The sequence below is a fragment of the Alosa pseudoharengus genome, unplaced genomic scaffold (genome assembly GCF_046254945.1).
Source record: "Alosa pseudoharengus isolate Yale_2024_CS ecotype anadromous, Long Island Sound unplaced genomic scaffold, YU_APseudo_1.1 YU_APseudo_1.1_scf_5, whole genome shotgun sequence".
Taxonomy (NCBI): Eukaryota; Metazoa; Chordata; class Actinopteri; order Clupeiformes; family Clupeidae; genus Alosa; species Alosa pseudoharengus.
Window position 1 is genome coordinate 13,928,356 of NW_027468837.1, and position 21,716 is coordinate 13,950,071.

The 21,716-nt window shown below is 41.9% G+C and overlaps 1 protein-coding gene across 2 annotated transcripts; it reads left to right on the forward strand.

Annotated features, from left to right (window-relative positions):
• Window positions 1-94: 94 nt before the first annotated feature.
• Window positions 95-21,434, forward strand: sarnp (SAP domain containing ribonucleoprotein). 2 transcript variants are annotated; one of them, XM_076268301.1, is made up of 11 exons: window positions 95-174; window positions 875-974; window positions 1,275-1,318; window positions 1,411-1,481; window positions 2,637-2,688; window positions 3,123-3,196; window positions 3,406-3,446; window positions 3,552-3,577; window positions 7,422-7,490; window positions 19,839-19,928; window positions 21,026-21,434. In XM_076268301.1, the coding sequence occupies exons 1-11, from the start codon at window positions 142-144 to the stop codon at window positions 21,065-21,067; spliced, it is 642 nt and encodes a 213-aa protein (XP_076124416.1). In that variant the 5' UTR covers window positions 95-141; the 3' UTR covers window positions 21,068-21,434. The 2 variants fall into 2 exon arrangements, with proteins under 2 accessions (XP_076124416.1, XP_076124417.1); XM_076268302.1 differs by having other exon boundaries at window positions 3,126-3,196.
• Window positions 21,435-21,716: the final 282 nt, after the last annotated feature.

The following is a 21,716-nucleotide window of genomic DNA, read 5'->3' on the forward strand; positions in this document are numbered from 1 at the left end:
CCTTATCGGGTTCTTGCAGAATTGCACTCCATGACAATAGGGGGCAGCGGAACCACTTGCGTTTTGGATTCGACAATAGATTCTACTTAGTAAGGCGCTACGTGATTGGTCGAAAATCGGTTTCTGCTGGTAATATACAAAATGGCTGAAGTAGTCGAGCTCCAAAAGCTGAAGGTGAGCAATTTATTCCAAATAGGAGACAAACCCCTTCAAACTGTTTATTGTACTTACGTATGTTGACGTTAATTGTTACTACGTTTAATTGTTACTAAGTTAATAAGAATGATTAACTGTCTTTCGTTCAGTGTTTTGTCAGTGTGTTCTGTTCATGCATGCTAGCTAAGTTACAACTAGCGACGTTAGCAAAATCAGTGGTCCATATGACCAGAATTGCAGTGGTCTTGTTTTAACACTGTTTTAAGACTGTTAAGGGTTGTCCATACACGATCAAGCAAATTTTTATCTCTGCGATAACTTGGTCATTGTAACGGTTAACGGTATAGTGAGCTAAGAATATCGATGTGTCTTATCCTAGCCGTGAGGCTACCCAACGTTGGCACGACTGAAATGGTCAATTTAAGCTTTGGGCGGTGTGATGGCCAAAATCTTAATGTTGAATGACGTTTACTCAAACTAAATACAATACAGACAGATTAGCTTTAGAGTTAAAACTAACGTCAGTAGTCTTTCCCTTTTAATAGTCTCAAAATATCAGCAAGTAGCAGCTAAATTGTGAATTTCAAGGGGGCTTTTCTGATATCAGCTTCTGGGTTTAGTCCAAATCTCGCGTTCTTTCTCAGTCGTTTGAGATGAGTTAAATTACCAGTAGAGTGTTTATACTGGTATATTCACGTTTGTTGTTATTCTCTTGTAGTTAGCTGAACTCAAGCAGGAATGCACAGCCCGAGGACTGGACGCGAAGGGTAACAAAGGTGACCTGATTGCCCGGTTACAGGCGTACCTTGAAGAGCATGGTATGGATGCGTAGTTTTCCTTAATTTGCGAATGCAGTCCGTACCAGTACCACAACATTATTGCTTTAACTGAATACTGATTATCTATTTCTATATTAACTAACTATTTAACTAACTAAGATTGCTGTCAGTGTTAGCACACTCATGTCCGGTCTCCTAATTGCATGGACTGTCAAGCATATAATGTTGCCATGACATCATGTCCATATACAGGATTGGGTGCTCTGCCTATTTTAGTATTACATTGTTGTAATAATAGTAAACTGTAACTAAGCATTGTATGGAATATTTTCATTGCAGATGAGGAAGTTAACGAAGAAGAAGTGTTGGGAGATTTTGCAGAGGTATGTTATTTTTGTCCTGCAGTAAACTGCCCTGAAAGTCGGTGGTCCTGTCGAAAATGGTTGTTTATTTACTTATTTGTGTAATGCATTAGGAGAGCTTCTCCAAAGATGAGACGTCCCCTCCCAAAGTTGTCAAAACATCTGATGATGAACCAGAGCCAGCGTAAGTATTGATTTTTCATCTTCTCTCTTCTTTACTACAGCCTTTATATATTGGTGACGTAGGGCTGATTCAGACTGGCTGCATAGCGTGAGCGTGCGCATGTGCAAACGTGTGCATGCTAGAAATAGGACCGACGCCTATTTTTCACGCGACACACAAGCGTGTTGGAAGAGTTTCCATTCAAAACAGAAAGTGAAGAGATGTTTTGATAGGTAGAGGGGTCGCCTCAGCGCAGGGTCAGACATGTTTCTGGTGTGCAAAGACATAGAAAGCGGCACGCAACAGAACCGCCACGTTCACGCCACGCAGCCAGTGTGAATCAGCCATTAGGTGTTCAGTGTATACTTTTATACTTTGAAATTAAGTAAAAGTCATTTAAGAATTTTCTCTGCAAGTTCTTAAAACATGGGAAAAAAGTTATTATAAACTTTACACAGTAATTGTAATAAGCATGCTCATTTTCATTGAAAGCTCTACTGTTAATATTTAGCAAATAGATCACACTTCATATTGACCTCTCCAGAATAAGTCCCGCCTCCATAACTTCCGTATCCGTCCAACTTCCGGGCGTGGATTGTCTATGAGAAATACCATGGCGTTTCGAAATATCATACCGGTAAAACATCTGTAGGTAGCGAAGTTGAAAAAGCTGGTGGACAGATTGGCCTACACACTTCTGCCATATAGTTTCCACTGGATTTTTTGATTGTCGGTGCCGTTTAAGTAGTATACTATAGACTATACTACTTAAACGGCACCGAAAATCAAAAAATCCAGTGGAAACTAGATGGCAGAAGTGTGTAGGCCAATCTGCCCAGCAGCTTTTTCTACTTTGTCACCTACAGAGTTTGACAGGTACGATCTTTCAAAACGCCATGTTATTTCCCATAGACAATCCACGCCCGGAAGTTGGATGGATACGGAAGTTAGGAGGCGGGATATATTCTGGAGAGGTCTACAATGGAGTGTTTGGGGGGCGGGGGGGTTACTTTGAATACAATATTAAGTGTCTGACCAAAATGTTTTCTCTATTAGTCTTCATCCATGTTACAGTGCAAGTCTCAGGACACTAGGGGGCAGGCCATGTGCGTCCAAAAATATACTCAAGCCTTTAAGGGAGCTCTAGCTGATATCACATCTTTTTCCCTCCTTAAGTGCTCCCGAAAAGAAGGTGGTCAAAATAACTCTATCGGAGTCCGGTGATGAGGTATGATCTGTTTCTTGTGGCTTTGGTCGTCAAGTGATTTAAGAAATTATCACACACACACACATAAATGCTTTTGACTGTAGATCAGAAAATGTTTATCAAGGAATCTAGTTTGGGGAGCTGTGGCACTAGTGCCTGCAGCGTCCGTGCCACGTTTGGGTTCAAGTGCCCACGCGGGCTCGGGTTCAAATCTGACCCGCGGACATTTCCTGAACCCACCCCATCTCTCTCGCACCTACACCGTCCTAAATAATATCTAAATAGAATATAAAATAATTCTAGTACTGGTTATTATTTTAAGGTATAGTGAGCTAAGTGAGCTGATGCGACATTTGGCAAAAAAGATAGTGGTGTTTTTCCTCATGATTTCAATATTGTTACTGTAGAATTTTCCATGATGTAGTTTTAAATTTATATTATCCATCCCTGCTCAGAAGCTGCTGAAGAGGGCAGAGCGGTTCAACATGCCCCCAACAGCAGAGAATAAGAAAGCTGCCCGCGCTGCCAGGTGAGTGCCCATCTTTTAAAGTACAGCTACACTCAGTGTAATAAGATACCCCTCATGCACTGACTTCAACACAAAACAATGCAGTCATTGTGTACATGTTTAATGACACAAGATATCCACACGCATACTTTTTCTGTAATATCCAATTACCCATTATTTCATGGTTTCACACACCTACTCATTTGTTCATCTAATCTGTTTTGTGTTAGGTTTGGCTTGCCTGCCACAGCATCATCAGCTTCTTCTGAAGGTGCGTTATGATGTGATTGGTCATGATTTTTGCTTTCTCTGGTCTCTTATCAAATTGTCAGTACTACAGATGCTTTAAGGTATGTTTGTCTTTTTGCTTTTAAAGGTGCCTCCATCAGTGCCAAAACCCCTGTAAGTAGCTACTTGTCTTTTGTTTGCTAATTTGACACTTGTTTTTTTTTTAAAGTATATATTTTTTGGGCTTTTTAATGCCTTTAATTTGATTGGACAGTTGAGAATGACAGGAAGTGAGAGGGAGAGAGAGTTGGGGTGGGATCCGGAAAGGACCACGGGGCGGGAATCGAACCTGGGTCGCCGGCGTACAGTGCAGGTGCCCCAGCCAGTTGCGCCACGGCTGGGGCTGACACTTTTTTTTTTTTTTAACACTTTCAAATCTGTTTAAAAGTCAAGTTACTACGATGTGTCATAAACATCAAGTGTCTGTGTATCACAGTAGGGCTACAGATAAGAGCATAAAGCAAAGCTTGTAATAACTGTAGAGGTAGAGTTTGCTTAACACAAGGGAAACTTGTTTGTAGAGCTGTCAGGTTACCTTCTTGCTAGTTGTTCAGCTTTCTTTTGTTGCTGTTTGCCAGAGTGGCATATGACCAGTGGTGACCAGAGATAGCGTAAGACTTGAGAAAGGCCACAGGCCGAAAAGGTGTCTGTATTAAACTACTGGCATATGAGCTGCTAGAGTGTGCGGTCTCCCTTTGTTCATTACATTAAGTATCCCGTGACCAGCACCTCAAGAAATTTCCATCGGTGTGCGTTTGCTTCCCCCTTCAAGACCAGAGATAGCGTACCTTTATAATAGCAGCAGGTCCTGATGAAACCAGTAGGGCATGCATCTCTTTCATACTAGTGGATGAAGTTTAATGGGACCCCAAAAATAGATTGTGGGCCTTTTCATAATCTTTAGAGGATCACATTTTGACATCAGATATGAAAGGGTTTTCTAGAAACGTGTAGCCTGGGCTTTTTGTTGATGGAACGTGGGAGTTCTTCCTCACGCAACATTTTCCCATGGGAGGCTATACGTGTGGTTTTGCCCGTATCAGCAGTTCTACCTGTTATTAATGCTTTTTCAAAATGGTATCAAAACCTTGAAAAGGCCTCCAGAGGAAGTCTCCAACCACGCCCAGAACAATACCCAGGCTCTGTGGAATAATCCCCACCTCAGTAACACTAACAGAGGAAGAACATGTAATCAAAAAATATCTTTATCACTCTTAGTTGTATAACATTTTTCAACTACCGCTGGTCTTACGAAAGATGTTGCTGATGCTGCTTTTTAGTGCTTGGAGCATGAATGGAGGTACATTTCAAGAGGACAGGACCTGCATAGGGTGCAGCAGTGCTTAACTTAACTCTGTGTAACATCTTTATTACTATACAAATTAGAAGGGTGCTCAGAGAATGCAGACTTCCTCTAAAAAATAGAGTGTCTGGCAACGTATCTTGCAAGATCAAGAAAAAGCTCATTTGAGCAGTCACATGTGTCGGAGATAGAGATGTAACGATTACCAGTATAATGGTAAACCGCGATAAAAATGTTGACGATAACAATTACCATTTTCATTTCAAATATCATGATTACCGCGGTGTGGAAACCGTGTGTTTAATCCTTCCCAGCTTCATCCGAGCCTGCTTTTGACATACAGTAGGCCTAGTACAGTGAAACAAAACTGGTACCCTACTGATTCTGTTGTCTAATTGATGGTTTTAGCTAAGATTCGGATTAGGCTACACCTGATTTTAAAAGGCAGAACTTTTTCAAAATGTGCACGGTATCATGTAGCCACTCTGCGTCTTTTTATGTTCGCGTCCACAATAAATCCATTCCACTCACATTATCAGGAGAATACAGTAGCCTAAAGTTTTATTTTGAACGCTTACTTTGGTCTCACTCATTGCATCCAAATAACAGAAACAGCAAACTCCGAGTTATGGTAGGGTAAGTTAAGCTATAAGGACATAGCCAATTGAACATGAAGAAAAAAGTGAACGGGACACTTTTTGAAACTATTTCAGCTTGTGTAGGCCTATCAGTGCTTTCTGAACACATTGAACACACTTAGATAATAATAATACCGTGATAATACCGAAAACCGTAATAGTTTTGGTCACTATAACCGTGAGGTTACATTTTTATACCGTTACATTCCTAGTCAGAGATACTACAAAATTAATTGGATTTTTCCTTGAATAATGCTGCACCTTTCCACTAACTTTTATGAAAATCCAGCTATGGCAGAATGTATTAAATGTCTTATACTGGCGTAATCATATAAACACAATGAACACTCTAAGTATTGTCTATCAGGCATAGAGCATGAACTTATTTTATTAACCAATTTCCTTGGTTAAGTCCTTGGTCTTGAGTGAAATCCTGAAATGGCAAACAAAGCCCTTGTTAAATGACTTAGGATGGTGGCTTTTCCTTCTGTTATCCATTGCTTGACTGTAGTATTGACATCTCGGTAAATGCACTATTGAGTACAGATAGCGCTAGGCAACGGCTCTGCAATCACTAGAACTGCCGCGACGATCGTTTTAAAAAGTTGCACGTACAATGACAGTTAAAGAAAAAAATAGTCTTGCTTTTTTTTTTTTTTTCAAACTTTGTTTATTAAGCAAAGTGATCTCAAACAATGTTTCACATTCATGTACAGTTTTCTTTTTTTTGAAGAACAATCAACCCCCAAACATACAAAAAAACAAACATACATAGACAAACAAAAACTTACACATCAGACAGAAAATGCTAAATACAAGATATAACTAATAGCTAAACAAGTTCATATACATAGCCACAGACAAATATAGCATATTAAACACGCTCAGTATGTCCCCTTCAGGTGTTGGAGTCTGGAATAAGTGAGACATCAGACTTGTTGACATACTCAAGGAATGGTCCCCAAAGATTCATAAACATATCACTTCTACCTGTAATTGACATTCTGATTTTTTCTAGTTTGAGAAAGTAGAGGATGTCCCTAATCCAACGGGTGTGTGAAGGTGGTATAGATGATTTCCAGTTCAAAACAATCAGTCGTCTCGCCAGTAGGGTGGCAAAAGCAAGAACATCTTTCTTAGATTTTGCAAAAGAAGCCAAAGAATATGTGTCCTCAAGGAAGGGGGGGATGCCAAATAGCGCAGTAAGTGCATTGGGTTCAAGATTTTCACCCAGTACTTCTGACAAAGTGGCAAAAATGTCTGACCAGTAACTGTATAAAGAGAGGCAGTTCCAAAACATATGTACAAGGTTCGCCGTAGACTGCTGGCATCTATCACAAGTTGCAGTTACTCCATCATACATTCCGGCCAATCTAACTTTAGTGTAATAGACACGATGTACCACTTTACATTGGATGAGAGCGTGTCTAGCACAGATAGAGGATTTATGTATTCGCTGCAATATCTCTGTCCAAATTTCTTGTGAAAATGCCACCCCCAAGTCCTCCTCCCACCTCCCTTTTATAGAGTACAGGTGTTCAGGATTGAGAAGATTAATGTGATCATAAATATAAGATATGGAACCTTTAAGAGTTCGTAGTGGTCTAAAGAACACATCAAGGGCTGTGTCCTCTGGTAGGGTGGGAAACCCAGGAAAAGTAGACTGAACAAAACAACGGACCTGCAAATATCTAAAGAAGTGCTGCTGAGGAAAGGAATATCTTTTACAAGCTCCTGAAATGAAGCAAACAGTCTTGCTTTTTGAATATAACGTTTAAATGCTAAGGGTCAAAATGGCAGCTTGCGGTAGTTCTAGTAATGAAATGTTGGGGTTTCGTGCCAATAAGCTCCCAACTCCAGTGGTTGGAGTCAGTCCCAAATGCCTGTAATGGTGACCCGTTAAGCCTATACAGTACATTGCTGCCTGTTGGTGTGCAGTGAAGGACTGTGTTTATGTGGGTGTGGTGTTGGACACGGGCCAAGTATGAGCTCCCTTTCTCCTTTGGCCCCCCCACAGGTCAGTGTGGAAGTACTGAAGAAGAGGGCGGAACGCTTTGGAATGAACGTGTCCTCCATCTCTAAGAAGGTATGTCTTCCTTCCATCTCAGTCAGCTAACCATAAGCACATGTCCTGGTTTACAGGAAATTAAATTAAAGCCTTGATGTACGATAGTTTCTGTGAATTTAGATACAATTGGTGTGTTGTGCTCATTTATATGGTAAAACCATTTCTCAGTACAGTTTAGGGAGGGAGAGGTAGGCCCAGACTGGCTTTCGGTTTGACCTGGCCCCTTAAGGCGGTGTTCATATACTTGAATTAGTGTTCAAGTATTACACACACACACACACACACACACACACACACACACACAAAAAAAAGCCTATTTCCCTAAATGGCATGTGTGTGTGTGTGTGTGTATATATATATATATATATATATATATATATATATATATATATATATATATATATATATATACTCTGACATGGTCCCTTTGCTGCGCTGTAAAATTGCTTGCTTGTGCATAATAAATCTTGGCAACTCATGTAAAGAGCTTGGGCACAATCCAATATTGCACATAATAAACCATCGCCTGACCACCTCCATGCATTCCACCCTGAACACTATACCCCTCACCTGCCTTTCTCTGTTTTTATGATTATTTTGTCCTCCTTCTCTTCTGTCTCTCTCTCACTTTTTTTTTTCCCCTTCCCTCTCTCCTCACAACGGAAACTGTGGTCAGTGGGGGGCAGATATAATAGCCCCTGGTTGGGGGTAAATGGCATTACGAGTGTGCAGCAAGAGAGGGGTAGCCCCTTTCACTGGAAGAGCCTTTGTGAGCTGTCGGAAGTGGCCTGCGCTCCTCTCTGAGGGGGGGCAGGCAACAATGCCTGTTGTGTTGTGTAATGTCAGCAGTCCGCTTTTCCCTCCCTCCCTCCCTCCTTCCCTCCCAGCACTCTCACCCCTCACTCCCGTTCCCATCCCTCTTTTCTTTCTCGCTCTGTCCCTTTCCCTCTCTTTTTTTTTTTCATCTATCTATCCTTCCACCCACCCTTGCCCTCTTCCCCTTTTGCTTGGCATGTTGCTTGCTACCCCTTGAAGGAAGTAGAGAGGCAGAGCTGTTAGGGATGCGTGCATCCTCCATCACACCGAGAACCGTCATGGGTTCACCGGAAATCCTCGCACTCCCACCACCCCTAACCCCCTTTCTACCGGTCACAGCCAGTCTATCTCTGAGTGCCGTAAAGCTCCCATTGGATTTCTTTTCACAGTTCTACTGTGAGAAAATAGCTGTCAAATCCTTCCGGCTCACTTGCCCTGTTACGTCAATGGGATGTCACTGTTCAATTGGGCATGTGCGCTAGTTTGGTGTCAAGGTGTGGACACTAGGCATAATGCAGATGGACGTTTTGTACAGAGAGAAGTCCATTCCCCTGGCAAAGTCTTGAAGTCCTGCAGAATCCCTCAAAGTTGGCATCACAGGCTTTTACTGACCTTTCAAAACCATTATCCTTCAAAGTCTGTGACATTGTTATTTGTGCACTCATATGCACCTTTAAATACTAATATCCAATCTGCAGACCTAAATCATGTGTTTGAGATTGGAGCTGTCAGCTAGTTCTGCTACAGACCAACAGAGATTAGCTAATGAAAATATTCAGTGATCCATCCTTCCGACCACTTAAAATCTGACTATATTCATAATCTCGTCCCTACTATGAAAGGAAGATGAGCTGATGGATCTACTTGATATTATGCCTCCTCGTTCTTCCTTATCATTTTTTTCAAACTACAAATATGCAGACACAAATAAATACAAACATACACACTTGCACTGTCTTGCACCCCTCTCCTGGTCCTCTGCGCACTGGTGGATTGTCGTGATCGAAGATAATAGATGATGACAGGAAGGAGAATGGCTGTCAGCCATGGTAATTGTAGCTGGTCACTCTGACCACCCCCTCGAGAAGGAGTGGGCACAGGCCAGAGAGATGAGCTCATACATCTCGGCCGTGAAAAGAAAAGATTTTGTTTAAAGAAAGTCCTGCATCATGTTGGTGAGTTTCCTGACATAATTGGAGGAAATTGCCTCAAGACAGATACGGGGCAATGAGATGTGGATGAGCGAATAAGAAAAGCCTTACAAATGCACAGTGTTTTTCCAGATTTGTACTAGGACTGTCAAATAATTAACTAATTAATCGTGGATTGGACATTGTATGATTGATTGATTAATTTAGTCTTTGGAATATAGCAAGGATTTTGAATACTGTTGATTAATTTTAATCTTTAATCAACTTTGAGCACAGATTCTACACCGAACAAGCCAAGTAGATGTCCAATAATGCTATTAAGGTCCTTGACTGTTCCTTAGCCTACTTCTTATGCACTTAACAAACCCCAGACCAATATATTAAGGGGCACAATAGTAGATGTAAATATATGAGAGTGAGACAAAGAGATTGATTCATCAATTTGTCTTTCACATGTCCATATCAAAAGTAATTTGCAGATGATGCCAGAACTATCTGAAACTCTTTGAGAGAAGCATACCTCAAAAAGTGGTATATTGTTGCTTATTTTATAAAAGCATATATTGCTGCAGCAGTCTTACATTTTTATCTATGTCCCCGCCACCAAATGTTCTATTCTCTTGTGTGTCTCCTTAGGCCAGCTGAGCTGCATTAAATGTGTTGGCCCCTCAAAAAGCCTGCCATTAATGGGTGAAAATGCCCCATTGCCTTTGCCTGGCAAGAAGAGGGTCAAATACTGAGACTGAGAGTGTGTGAGTGTGAAAGGGAGAGAGGGAGTGTGTGAGTGAGGGAGAGAAAGAGGACCCCTTATGTGTTAAGATTTCCATGGAGCCCTCTGTTAAATGGTGAACCTCGTAAAGCACTTCAGCAGTCGATGATTCCTCCTCTCCTTTGACACAGATTTTATTTGAGTACGGGAGGGGTTTGACGTAACTTTTACACGTGCGTGCACACACACTCAAAACTTTTGCTCTCACACAATTTGCTCCACACTTATCCAGTGTAGGCCTTAAGAATGGCAGTCTATTGTTTGACAGTGAAAGGCTCTTGTTTCAGCTGTGTAACGAACTCAAGAGCTCCCTCCACACAAAGAGAGCTGCCAAGAGCCCACCCCCTTCCAAATTTTTCTTGTTTGAGAGACCAGGCTGATTAACTGTTCTTATTCTATTGTGAGGTGACCACCCCCCCCACTCCCCAATATGCTTTCTCTCGTTATTTTCTATCATTTCCAAAATCTGCTTATTGAGATCCAATGCGATTAGAAAAACAGAGAAGCAAATGTTGAAGGGGCACTGCCATCTTTCATATCCACTGTGATTTTGATTTCAATAGCCAGTGACTGTTTGTAAACAAATGAAGTAGAGTCTGCAAACATTACTTTGCTACTGATAGTGTGACCTCCAGAACTGAAAGCTATCCCACTGTAGCACATAGGTCTACTGTAGAAATCCGGTCTAATCAGGCACACATCAATTTTTCTGAATGCAATTTTTTTTTTGCAAAATGTATAGTTAATTGTTTAAACGTGTGGAGTTTTTTATTAAGAAAATGAAAGCGTATCATTACCTTTGCCCAAAAACCGCGATTCATACCAAACCGTGGGCACACTGTGCCACTGCATTCCTTTCGGTCACCAGGATCAGTAGGAGGTTAAGGCCAACGATTTGCACTCATGACGCAGAATGAATGCCACTTGCCACCACTTAATATCCCCCTCCTGCACCCCTGCTCTTTGCCCTGTGTCATTCCCCACCATAGATGCACTCTTCTCCCCTTCCTCTCCCCCTCATGCATTCTCTGTTCACTTACGCTTTCTTCGTGGCATGAGGTCATTGTTTTAGCTTTTTGCCAACTAACCTACTTTGGAGAACCCAGTGAAATGCGGCTCTCCCTAAAAGACTTAGCACTCTATTTGGTCTTTTGTTGAGGTTCTTTTTTTCCGTCCAATTTGTTACGTAAGCTTTTAAATGTTATTAAAGTTGGTACGGACCCCGCTCATTATTGGATTACACTAACTAATTGTTGACATTTTTGTACCAGTGCCTCTCTCGGTCATTCTTCTTCGTGGTTCAGTTTGCTGAGGGGGCACAGAGGTTTCCAATTTGCCAATGTTTAATTACTATTCATTCATATTGAATGAGTGGAAATATGTTTTGTCAGACTTTTTTTTTCTCTGTCTCTCTTAATGAAGTTGAAAATTTCAATAAATCCCAAAAATATGACATTTCAGGATATGTTCCTTGTCTATTGGTAGTAAATATTTTAAAATGAGTTCCCACTTCCTAGCCATTATTGAAAGACTTTATTGAGCCTTTGGAAGTACTTGAGCATTTTCAGGTGGCTAGAGAATTTCATTAATTCAAAATATCAGTGATCCAAGTTTGGGTCCCTGGTGCACTGTTTTAAAGCAACACAGTGGAAGAATGGATATATATGTCCCTTGTTGTCAATATTCAACACCATTTAGATTGTACCCAGTTAAGTTAAGCAGCTAAGCTACCAGTTAGTCGTAAACTAACTAAAAGGGTCATGATCTTACCCAATCAACAATGTTACATAGTTTAATATCAAGCGTTCGGGGTGTTATAAGTCAGTGTTGCATCAGAGTTAAAAGAAGGTAAAAGAACTGCATTCCTTTCAAATGAAGCCAGAGCAATTTTCAAAACCGATATCCCTGATAGCCTTTCAGTCAGTCAATCTTGCTAGGCCTGTTTTTGTAAAGACTAAACAGATTTCACGGCTTTCTACATATTTTCTTCATCATTATCTCTGTGAGAATCTTTAGAATATTGGCAAGTTGATGTTGCCCAAGTTATCTACACTGTTGTGCTTGTTCCATTTTCTCCTACAGCAATTTAAGCAATAAGCCCCGAGAGGCCGTAGGTTACACTGATTCTACAACAGCTAAGGGGCGTTGTTAGGCACGTTGTTAGGGCGTTGTTAGCGGAGTGCCTAAAACCCCCCCATAGCTGTTGTAGAATCAGTGTAACCTACGGACTCAAGTGGCTTATTGCTTTTCTAAAACTGTTACTATAAATACCTGGCAAAGTTTCATAAAGTAAAGGCACAGCAACTAGAAGTGAAACCGATTTATTCATAGATAATCACTCTTCCGCCAAGAAATATATTTCCTCTATCTGAATGGTTGCCAAGCAACGTCGAGACGCAGCTACTTTAACTTTTGTATCAAGTTATGGTAGCACAGTAATATAGAACGAAATGCGGTCAAGGTGTATGTTTATGCTGCATTTTACAACGGCATCGAATGCGATTCAGCCAATCACAATCAAGGACCGGAACTATCAGTTTTAGTATCCATAATTAATCACTCTTCTCCCTCCCCCACCACACGTTGTTCAGTAAAGGGCTCCCCATTGTAGGTTGTTGTATATCTCCGTATTATGTAAATACAGTTGTTGTGGAAGCAAAGTTTTCAGGTGTGTGATATTGGCCGTTTTTGGATTATGGGATAAATTTGCGACCAGTAAAATCAACCGGCATATAACCCCACCACTCTTTACCGTTCAAATCTCATTTCCTCATGGGGTTCATTACAGTGGGGGGCAGGGGCATATTTAAGGGGAGGGGGGGCGGGTGGTCAGATGCCTAATGAGGGGGCCCCCAGGATGGAGCGTAGAGTTGGACCAATCTGACCCTCCTGTGGACCTGACAGCATCTGGGGAGCTGGGCTGGTCCTGATGTGATTGTTCAAATTACTCATTAAGAGAGTGGCAGCGGACAGAACCCGAGGGATTGTGGATTGGAAGAGGTGGCGGCGGTGGGCGAGAGAAAGGGAGAAAATGACATGAAAGTGAAGGGAGGTGGGAGGGACAGGGCTGGGGTAGGAAGAACTGATAGGACTGATGTGGAGGAATTTGGGGTGGTGTAGTTGGAGCAGATGTCAAATGCAGTGCAGTGAAGGGAATATGAGAGTTTGGAGAAGGGATGACTTCCCTTTTTATGGGCAGGAGGGTGATTGAGGAAGCAAGTCATGATTTATTGAGGAAGATGAGGCATCCTAACCTAACCTGCTCTGGCTGAAAAACTCAAGCATCCAATCCGAAGCTGGTCTAGAGGTACAAGATATCCTTATGCTTCTTTTATGAATTGTTATCTTTGCCTAATATATCAAAAACTCAGCAAAAAGCGATTTTGAAATTATGAACAACTTACTTGTCAGCTCCCTTGTTAACAAGCATCAACAACTAAAGGTAAATTACGTTTCTCCTCAACTGTATAGAATTGCCTTTGAATTTGCGGAAAAGTTGCAGTTAAGTTTAGCTAACTAGGTAGTTGTCCCTTTGTAGAGGTGATTCTATTGTAAGTAGTGTATGCATTTAAGTTTAAACTAAAAACTGTGACTTCACACTGCAATTTTGTTTCAGCAACATCTCAGTAAAGTCTGCCTAAAAGCCAAGGGGAATCCTCAGGGCAGCCACTCGCTCTGTGTTGAAACACGGGCTCATTTGGACATTCTCCAAACTTTGTATAAGGGAGTTGCCAGGGTGCAAAGTCTACGTAATGTCCAGGGCAAATAGCTAGAACATTTGTGCTCACACATGCTCCTCCAGGTAATGTTCAGTTCATGTGTGAAAATGGCTTATATTGCTTTGACAAAAGATCAGAGAGCATTAATTGGTGATGCATCCAATCGTTCAGATTTGCCATCATGAAGTGTGTGTGATCACTTTTGAGCTGCTAGCTTTGCTCCTACTTTGTGCTATCAATTTTGAACCTCTAGTGGCCATCTTAAAATGTCAGTGTTTGTTTCGATTACTTCATTTTTATGAAGTATGTTAGACAGTACTGTGTCTGAAAACATGTCAAGTTGGTATGACCTTAACTAAGAATTGGACAAAGATTTAGACAGTGTTTGACTACATAGGCTTGTAGTACAATGTCTTGGCTCCAGTACTGTTTCATCACTTGACTGTAAGTTTATATGGTAAGGAGTAGGCAAAAGTCTATTCTTAACTTTAGATTGACTATATCCAGAGACTTTCTAATGTGGAGACAATGATGGGTGTAATTTTCTCTGTGATGGGGCCTTAGCCGGCCAATGAATCAAAGGGCTTTGGCCATCGGGTGGCTAGTGGAAGAGGTAGGAAGAAGGCGGGTACTGGCCCCGAGCGTAGGTCCTGACACCCCACATGAGTGGCCAAGGCTGCAGGGGGTCAAGTGTGACACATTATTATAACAATGTTGATTTAGTGGGAGCTGCTGCGCAACAGACCCCCTCCCCAGGGGCCCAAGGTGTGTGTGTGTGTGTGTGGGGGTGGGTGGGGATGTGAGGGGCAGTGGACAAGAGAAGGGGGCCCACTGCTCCTTGTGGCCGATGCAATCAGTCAACAGCTTGCAAATCAGCCCCTCACCCTTCTCAAATCTGGAGACCTTCCCCCTTCTCCTCGCTCCCACTGAAGAATAGCACCATCAGACATTCTCCTCCTTTTTTTCTTTGTTGTTCTTTCTGTTTAAAAAAACTCATCTCCGAACATTTGGCCTCTACGTTATAGGTGCATTAGTTTTAATCGGTCATCTCAGCTGTGTCTTAGGCAACCAGCCGAAGTGCAGCACTGCTCCTTTTGTGCGTTTTGTTTGAGCGTTTGTTTGTTTTGTTTCCCCCCCTCCCTTCCTCCCCCGGTCCCTTCCTCTTCCCTCCACGCTCCCTCTCCCTCCATCCCTGTCAGAATGTCCATGACCTCTCACCTCTGAACCCAGGGGTTGGATTTGTTCTCTGTAATGTCGAGATTAGTTTTGACAATCTGCAGTCGTATTTTGGGGTCAGGTGAGCGCTTCTCAGTTTGACAGGGTTCTGGCCTAGCTGCGTCAGAGGTTTGGGTTTTCAACGGGGGGGATTAAGACAAACAAAGTACAATACATATGTTGCATATATTGTTTTCTCAAGGAAACATGTGTATTGTTTAGTATTTTAGTTTTTGCACTTTGATTGTCATGTTAAATATCACTTGTTCCATTAACAATTCCATTGATAATCAGGTTTTTATGAAGACACACGTCGACTGCATCGCCTCACATCATTTATATGTGCTTCAGTATCCCAGTTATAAGGCTCATCCAGATTTAGATTTTATTCAGGATGGTGTTTACATGAACACAAATAAACATGGTTATTCATGTCCCTGTACATGATAAATGCTGTTATTGTGATCAATATCAGAAATGCATCTTGCACATCGCACTCTAGAATTTTTGTCAGCAACTGTCGGCCTATACATGCCACAGTGTCCCGGTTTCTTTTTGAGTATGGTACTGCAGCGAGCATAACTGGATTTCCCAAAACTGAGTTCTGAAATCAGGATAAGATTCTTACATGTGCAAGCGCACAATCTCAAAGCGTAGAGATCTGATAATAACCAGGCTACTCAATGTCCATATTAACACAGTCATTGAGGCCTCCATTTCTGGGCCAAGGTAGTTGGGTTTTACCCCAAACTTAAGGCCCATCCTCCATCTGTGACCTTGCCACTTGAAAGTGGGGGAGGGGCTGGTCTGGGTGCGGATGGAGATGAATGGACAAATGAGACTGACATGCGTGCAGCAGGCAACCAAGATATATGATGCACTGCTGAAATGACCTCGGAAAAGAGTCCCTCGCTTCAGCAGTCCCCATTGTGATTGCACCCATCTAGTTATGAAACATCTGATATTTTAGTCAAACAGCCAGGTGATTCATCCGCCTTTTAAATTATGGACTAGTTACATGAAAGCGCAGTGCCAGACTTGATCTAAATCGCCTGGTGGCTACCTACTTGGGAGTTGGGCACTGTGCTTGATGCAACTTATCTTAATTTCTATCCCCTCCATTCATTCTCCCCCCCCCCCCCCCTCTCTCTCTCTCTCTCTCTCCTCTCTCTCTCTCCCCTCTCCATATCCCCCTTTCTCTCCCTCTTTTTCTCAGCCCCTCCTCTCTCTCTCCCCCCTCCATATCCCCCTTTCTCTCCCTCTTTTTCTCAGCCTCTCTCTCTCTCTCTCTCTCTCTCTCTCTCTCTCTCTCGCTCGCTCGCTCGCTCGCTCTCTCATTCATTCTCATTCACTCCATCGCTGTAGCTCATTTTCTGAAGTAGCCAGGAGCCACCTGGACCCACTCACCCCACTGAAAGCACATTAAGCCACCACTCTATTTCACCTTACAACTCCTGCCAATCACCAGCAACCACACCCTCGTCCATAGCCTGACATTGGCCTTCACCTCCTCTACCACATCTTTTGCATCCACTTCCCCCCCCCCCCCCCCCCAAGTCTTCCTCCAGATTTAAATTTGAGTGGGGTGTTACTTGATGGGGCTTTCCCTGATGACATGATTCTGATTCCCCATCCCCACACACAGCCTGCACCCAACAAAAGACAATCAAACCCCCATCCCCTTTTTGCATTTGCCATTTCTCTATCATGCATGCTTTAATTTGAATTGAAGGCACCAATTTAATCTCTCTGAATGCCAGAGTGTCCAGAGCTGGTTATCAGTCATTTTCAGTACATGGCCTTTTTTTTCTGCAGTCGTCTGTTCAGTGTCTCCGAGTGTGAAAGAAGGCGGCTTTATGAAGAGTGTTGACAGCAGGATGGCTTTTTGTATAGTCTTGCTCATTACTGAGGGGCATTTTATTGTCCCTCACTCTTGATTTCTCTTCACAACTCTTTCGCTCTCTTTCTTTCTCTCTCTCTCTCTCTCTCTCTCTCCTAGTCTCTCGCACTCTCTCCCACACACACACACACACACACACACACACTTTCTCACACACTTTCTCACAGTCATTCAGAGTGAGGTATGGTGACCATCTGTCCTCCTTTTCCACACAATAAAGGTCTCTTCATGACATGTCACATAATTACAGATCCTCAGCAAATCTGATGGCAGCTCCGCTCTCCCTCGGTGGGAGTGTATGGGGAGCATTCACCTCCCATACGGCTGCTGTCAGACAAACACAAGTAAATGCATGTTTATACAAATCCACAACATCTGTCATAAACAGTCAAATGAAAAGCAAAGGGTTTCTGATTATTTCAGTTTTGCTTAAAATACAAATGAGACCTGAACTGTGAAATATAACAGATGTGTCATAAGGCCTTAACTTTTGGCACTGGGCACTGGGGAAACTTGTCTAAACCAGTGAAAAATCTCCTGGTCCACTCTTTGGCCGGGCCTTGTGCATTTCTACTCGTTAGCTTGAAGAATAACTGTCACTAATTCAAACTGCTCTAGAATGGGCTGGTGAATAGAAGAGGGGAGAGGCCTTGGAGTCGCAGTGAGGCCCTGCATTTGGCCCAATATTGTTCTAGGAGGCGAAAAGAAAACACAACGAGAAAAGGGAGAGCGGGAGAAGTGCGGAGGGGAGGGGAAAACGGGAGAAGTGCGGAGGGGAGGGGAAAACGGGAGAAGGGGGTAGAGCTTAGAGCATGCAGAAGCAAGAAGAGGGGAAACAAAACGAGTGAGCGAAAGAAGGAAGGGGGGGGGGGGGGGAGGAAAAAAAAACTTGCGCTGCTAGTGAGTGAAATGAACTTCATGATCTCTACGGACGAAAATGAGCTTGGCCAGCACTGTATCAACAGTGTCCCCAGTCCAGAGCCGATGACAGGGTCACCCTTGACTTGCCCCCACCTCCCCGCTGAGCCCCCAATGCTGGCCTTGGGAGACCCGTGGAGCTTTTGAGTCGTGACACAACACTCCCTTAAAGAAACGCTGCCTATTTTATATATGCCACACTGTAAAATGGCCTGGCTTTCCAAACCCTGGACACTGGTTGAACATTTCCATTATAGGGGGAGCAGAGGGGGAAGGAAAACAGAATGTGTGTGTGTTATATAATGGACAGTATGTAGGACTTGTGCCGAAAGGCCATCTTGCATTCATCTTTAAATATTGCCTCGTTGGCTTCCTATTTCTTTATGTGGACATAGCCTAGTGCAGCAGCCACTATATGTCATACTAATTATCAGAGCCTGGTTGTTTTTAACCCTCTAGTTACTTCCCTGAGATTGGTGGTGATATTTCAATTTTTTGATCGTTTCCAAACATCTGCTGCCAGTTTAATTTTTATATATTTTAATATAAAATGCCATGAAGGACTAACTTACAGAATGGTACTGATGCACAATAGCAAGGACTGAATGTGGTTTTCCCATTTGCCACCATTGAACTCGGATGGCCGGATGAGGTCGTTGTTCTGTTTCTGTTAGAGAAACAAATAGCCCATGTGTTTAGAAGAGGGATGGTGGTAAATGACAACACCAGCTCCTCTTTCAAGTTATTTTTACTTTTTGTCTTTTTTAAGCAACAACAAACAGCTAGCCACCTTGTGAAGCTGCTGGTTGCATTTGAATGTGGGAAAACCAGGGATGCGGGGTGGGTGGGATGTACGTGGGGTGGGGTGCGTAGCGGCAGGTGGGGTGTCGTGGTGAAGTTGCTCGCCCTTCTTCAACCAGAACTGAGGTATGGAGTGGACCTCAGGGGGTCCTGTTGTTGGAGGTTTGACCAGTGACCTGGAATCTGTTGGTTTGTTCTCGCTGGCGATGCCTTGCCAAAACTCAGTGTGTGGAAAAGCGCTCTCGCCGTGTCCTCATATAACCTCCCACCAAAATCACCACAGTATCTCTCCTCTGGGTTAGGAGTGAGAGAAAATGGAATTGAATTATTATGTCCAATACGTTAATATGTTGGTTTAAATAGAGATAGATAGATAGATAGATAGATAGATAGATAGATAGATACTTTATTGATCCTCAAGGGGAAATTCAAGGGTCTCGGTAGCATACAGACATAACACACTAGTGCATTTCTCACTAGTGGGTCACTTTGACACTAAAAGTATGATTCTAGGTCTGCATCATAACCCTGTGTGATATCTGTACTGTTCTTTTAAACATGATAATGTAAGGCGCCAGAGTGGATATCACTTGTTGTTGTCTATTCTGCGTCATTTTCGTCATTGATTAAGGTAGACTGAATGTCTCCTGGCTTTGCCACAGTCACTGTATGATTATCTATTCTTTACTGTTGGGTACTTAAACCCTGGATGATTCTGTATCAAGTCAGAGACTCATATTCTGGAGTACGCTGTGCTACGGGTGTGCCTCTCTCCTGTATACAGCCTAATTAAACCTTGCATCTTGATTTGTACTTCTTCGTGACTGGATCTCATATTTCACTTTGGTATATAATATTTTTACCAACAGGAGCCATAAGCACTCAGTGTATCTCCCAATTAAACACACACACACACACACACACACACACACACACAAATAGCACATGGTCTTGATAAGACAGCGGGTACAATAGAAGAAAATAAATAAACCGTATCGAAGTTCCAATTGGGAGTGAAATGTTTTAATTAGATTGCTGGGTAGTAGTTAATTTCCCCTGTCATCTGTGTTTTTACAGGTAGAGGAAGATGAGAAGCTGAAGAAGAGGAAGGAGCGGTTTGGAGCGGTCCTGGCAGGGGCTGGGGCTGCGGGCAGCGAGGACGCAGAGGTAGGCCAAGGACTCGTCTCCTGTCCTGACCTGACCTGCTGTCAGCATCACCAGTCCTGCAGACTGTGCACCAATTAAGGGCCACTGGTCCAGCAGTCTGAAACAGAATGTTCAGATTGCTGTGATTCAGTAGCCCCGTTTATACTGGGGGACATAATATGGGTTGAAATATGTGCAACCAGAAACCTGAATCATTTATATTTGAAATTGAATTGCTAAATTTGAATAATGGCATTGAAAAACTGAATTTGAATCACATAATTTGAAATTGTATTGTTTAATTTGAATCATGACCTTGAAAAACTGAATCTGAATAGTATAATTTCAAATTGAATTTATTCGTTTGAAACTGAAGTCCAAAAAATTTTGACCCTCACTGAAAATTCATCCCTCTATCATCCATTTCTTACAATTCAAATTCAGTTCTCAAAATTCAATTTCAAGTTACTGTGACAGATATCCGGGTAGTTGAAGGATGAAAGAAGAGCAATCGAGCGTAGATCGATAGATAGACTTCAGTGGAGCAGATACACAGGATACTTCCCACTGGATATTTTACGTCTTATCAAATGCTGAAGGCTGTTAAAAGTGACGTTTTTTGCCTCAAAAATAAAGCCAAGACACGTCCATGGCGTGAATTTTATGGATTTTAACCGCATGCTGTGAAGTTATATGCAAGTCTCTTTTGAGGAGAAAATCCATTCTAAAATAAAACTGTAGTTACAAATTTGATCGTGTTTGCATGAATATATGTTGTAGTACGTGATTTCGACAGTGTAAATACTAACGTCTTAGAAACGTTGTAAAATTATTCAAATAGATTAAGAAAGCCACCACTATGGTCACCACTATGGTTAGATTGATTTGTTTAGATCCAGAAATTGCTGGCTTGACAACCCTACGTCATAGCTTCTGTACTCTGAGGACCTAAATTGGAAGTAAATGTAGTAACAAATTAGATGGATTTATTTTGTGTTGAATATTAGCTTTTACTCTTCTTCAAGCTATCTTGAGTCATGGATGAATTGATCTAATTTATGAAGAAATGCATTCTTTGATTTATATTAATGTGCTGATATTTTTTATTTGTTTTTCAGGCCAAGAAAAGGAAGCGGGCTGAGCGATTTGGAAATGTATGAAGTTTCACTGAACTTTTTTAACTTTATAAAAAGTTCTTTTATTTTTGTATTTTTTTTAAATATAGATAGTCATTTCTTTCAATTATGGATAATGCCTTCTGTGTGCTAGGTCTGTGCATTGGTTGTATATTAAACTAAACTTAAACTCATTATGTTGTGTGCTTATTCCACATCAAGTTTTGTTTTCTTATGTAATAGTTATTGTGTTTTAAACAACTTAATGGCTTAAGATATCTATACCAGAGTGTTGCAATTTATTGATTGTTTACATGTTTAATTTACATCTAAATTGGTTTTTGTTCCCAAAAAAATTAATGAGTTCAGTGTCTCATTTTCATGAATAAATTTTGATACGTTTTCAAATAAACCTAGTGGCCTTTTTCTTCATATTTTAGCCAGGAAAGCTATTCAGGTTCCATCACCAACCAGAGCATTGATATTGGTCAAGCCACCAGTAAGTTTGTTGCTGCTTTTAGTGTTTGTTTAAAAAAAAAAATGGCTGTAATTGATTGTCTGGCTCAGGGCCAGGAATTTAACTAGTCCAAACAGATTGAGGACCGAATTGCTGCTCACTTAGTGTGTGTGTGAGAGAGAGAAGTAGAGTCATGATTGGAGGATCAGGCACAGCTGCAGGCGTGGGATCGGGTCT

What these genes read in the sequence shown, in the direction of transcription:
- sarnp (XM_076268301.1), top strand. Translation starts at nt 142, where the DNA reads ATGGCTGAAGTAGTCGAGCTCCAAAAGCTGAAG. An exon ending in GGCGTACCTTGAAGAGCATG is followed by an intron (nt 975 to 1,274) that starts GTATGGATGCGT and finishes TTTTCATTGCAG; the next exon opens with ATGAGGAAGTTAACGAAGAA. An exon ending in TGTTGGGAGATTTTGCAGAG is followed by an intron (nt 1,319 to 1,410) that starts GTATGTTATTTT and finishes GTAATGCATTAG; the next exon opens with GAGAGCTTCTCCAAAGATGA.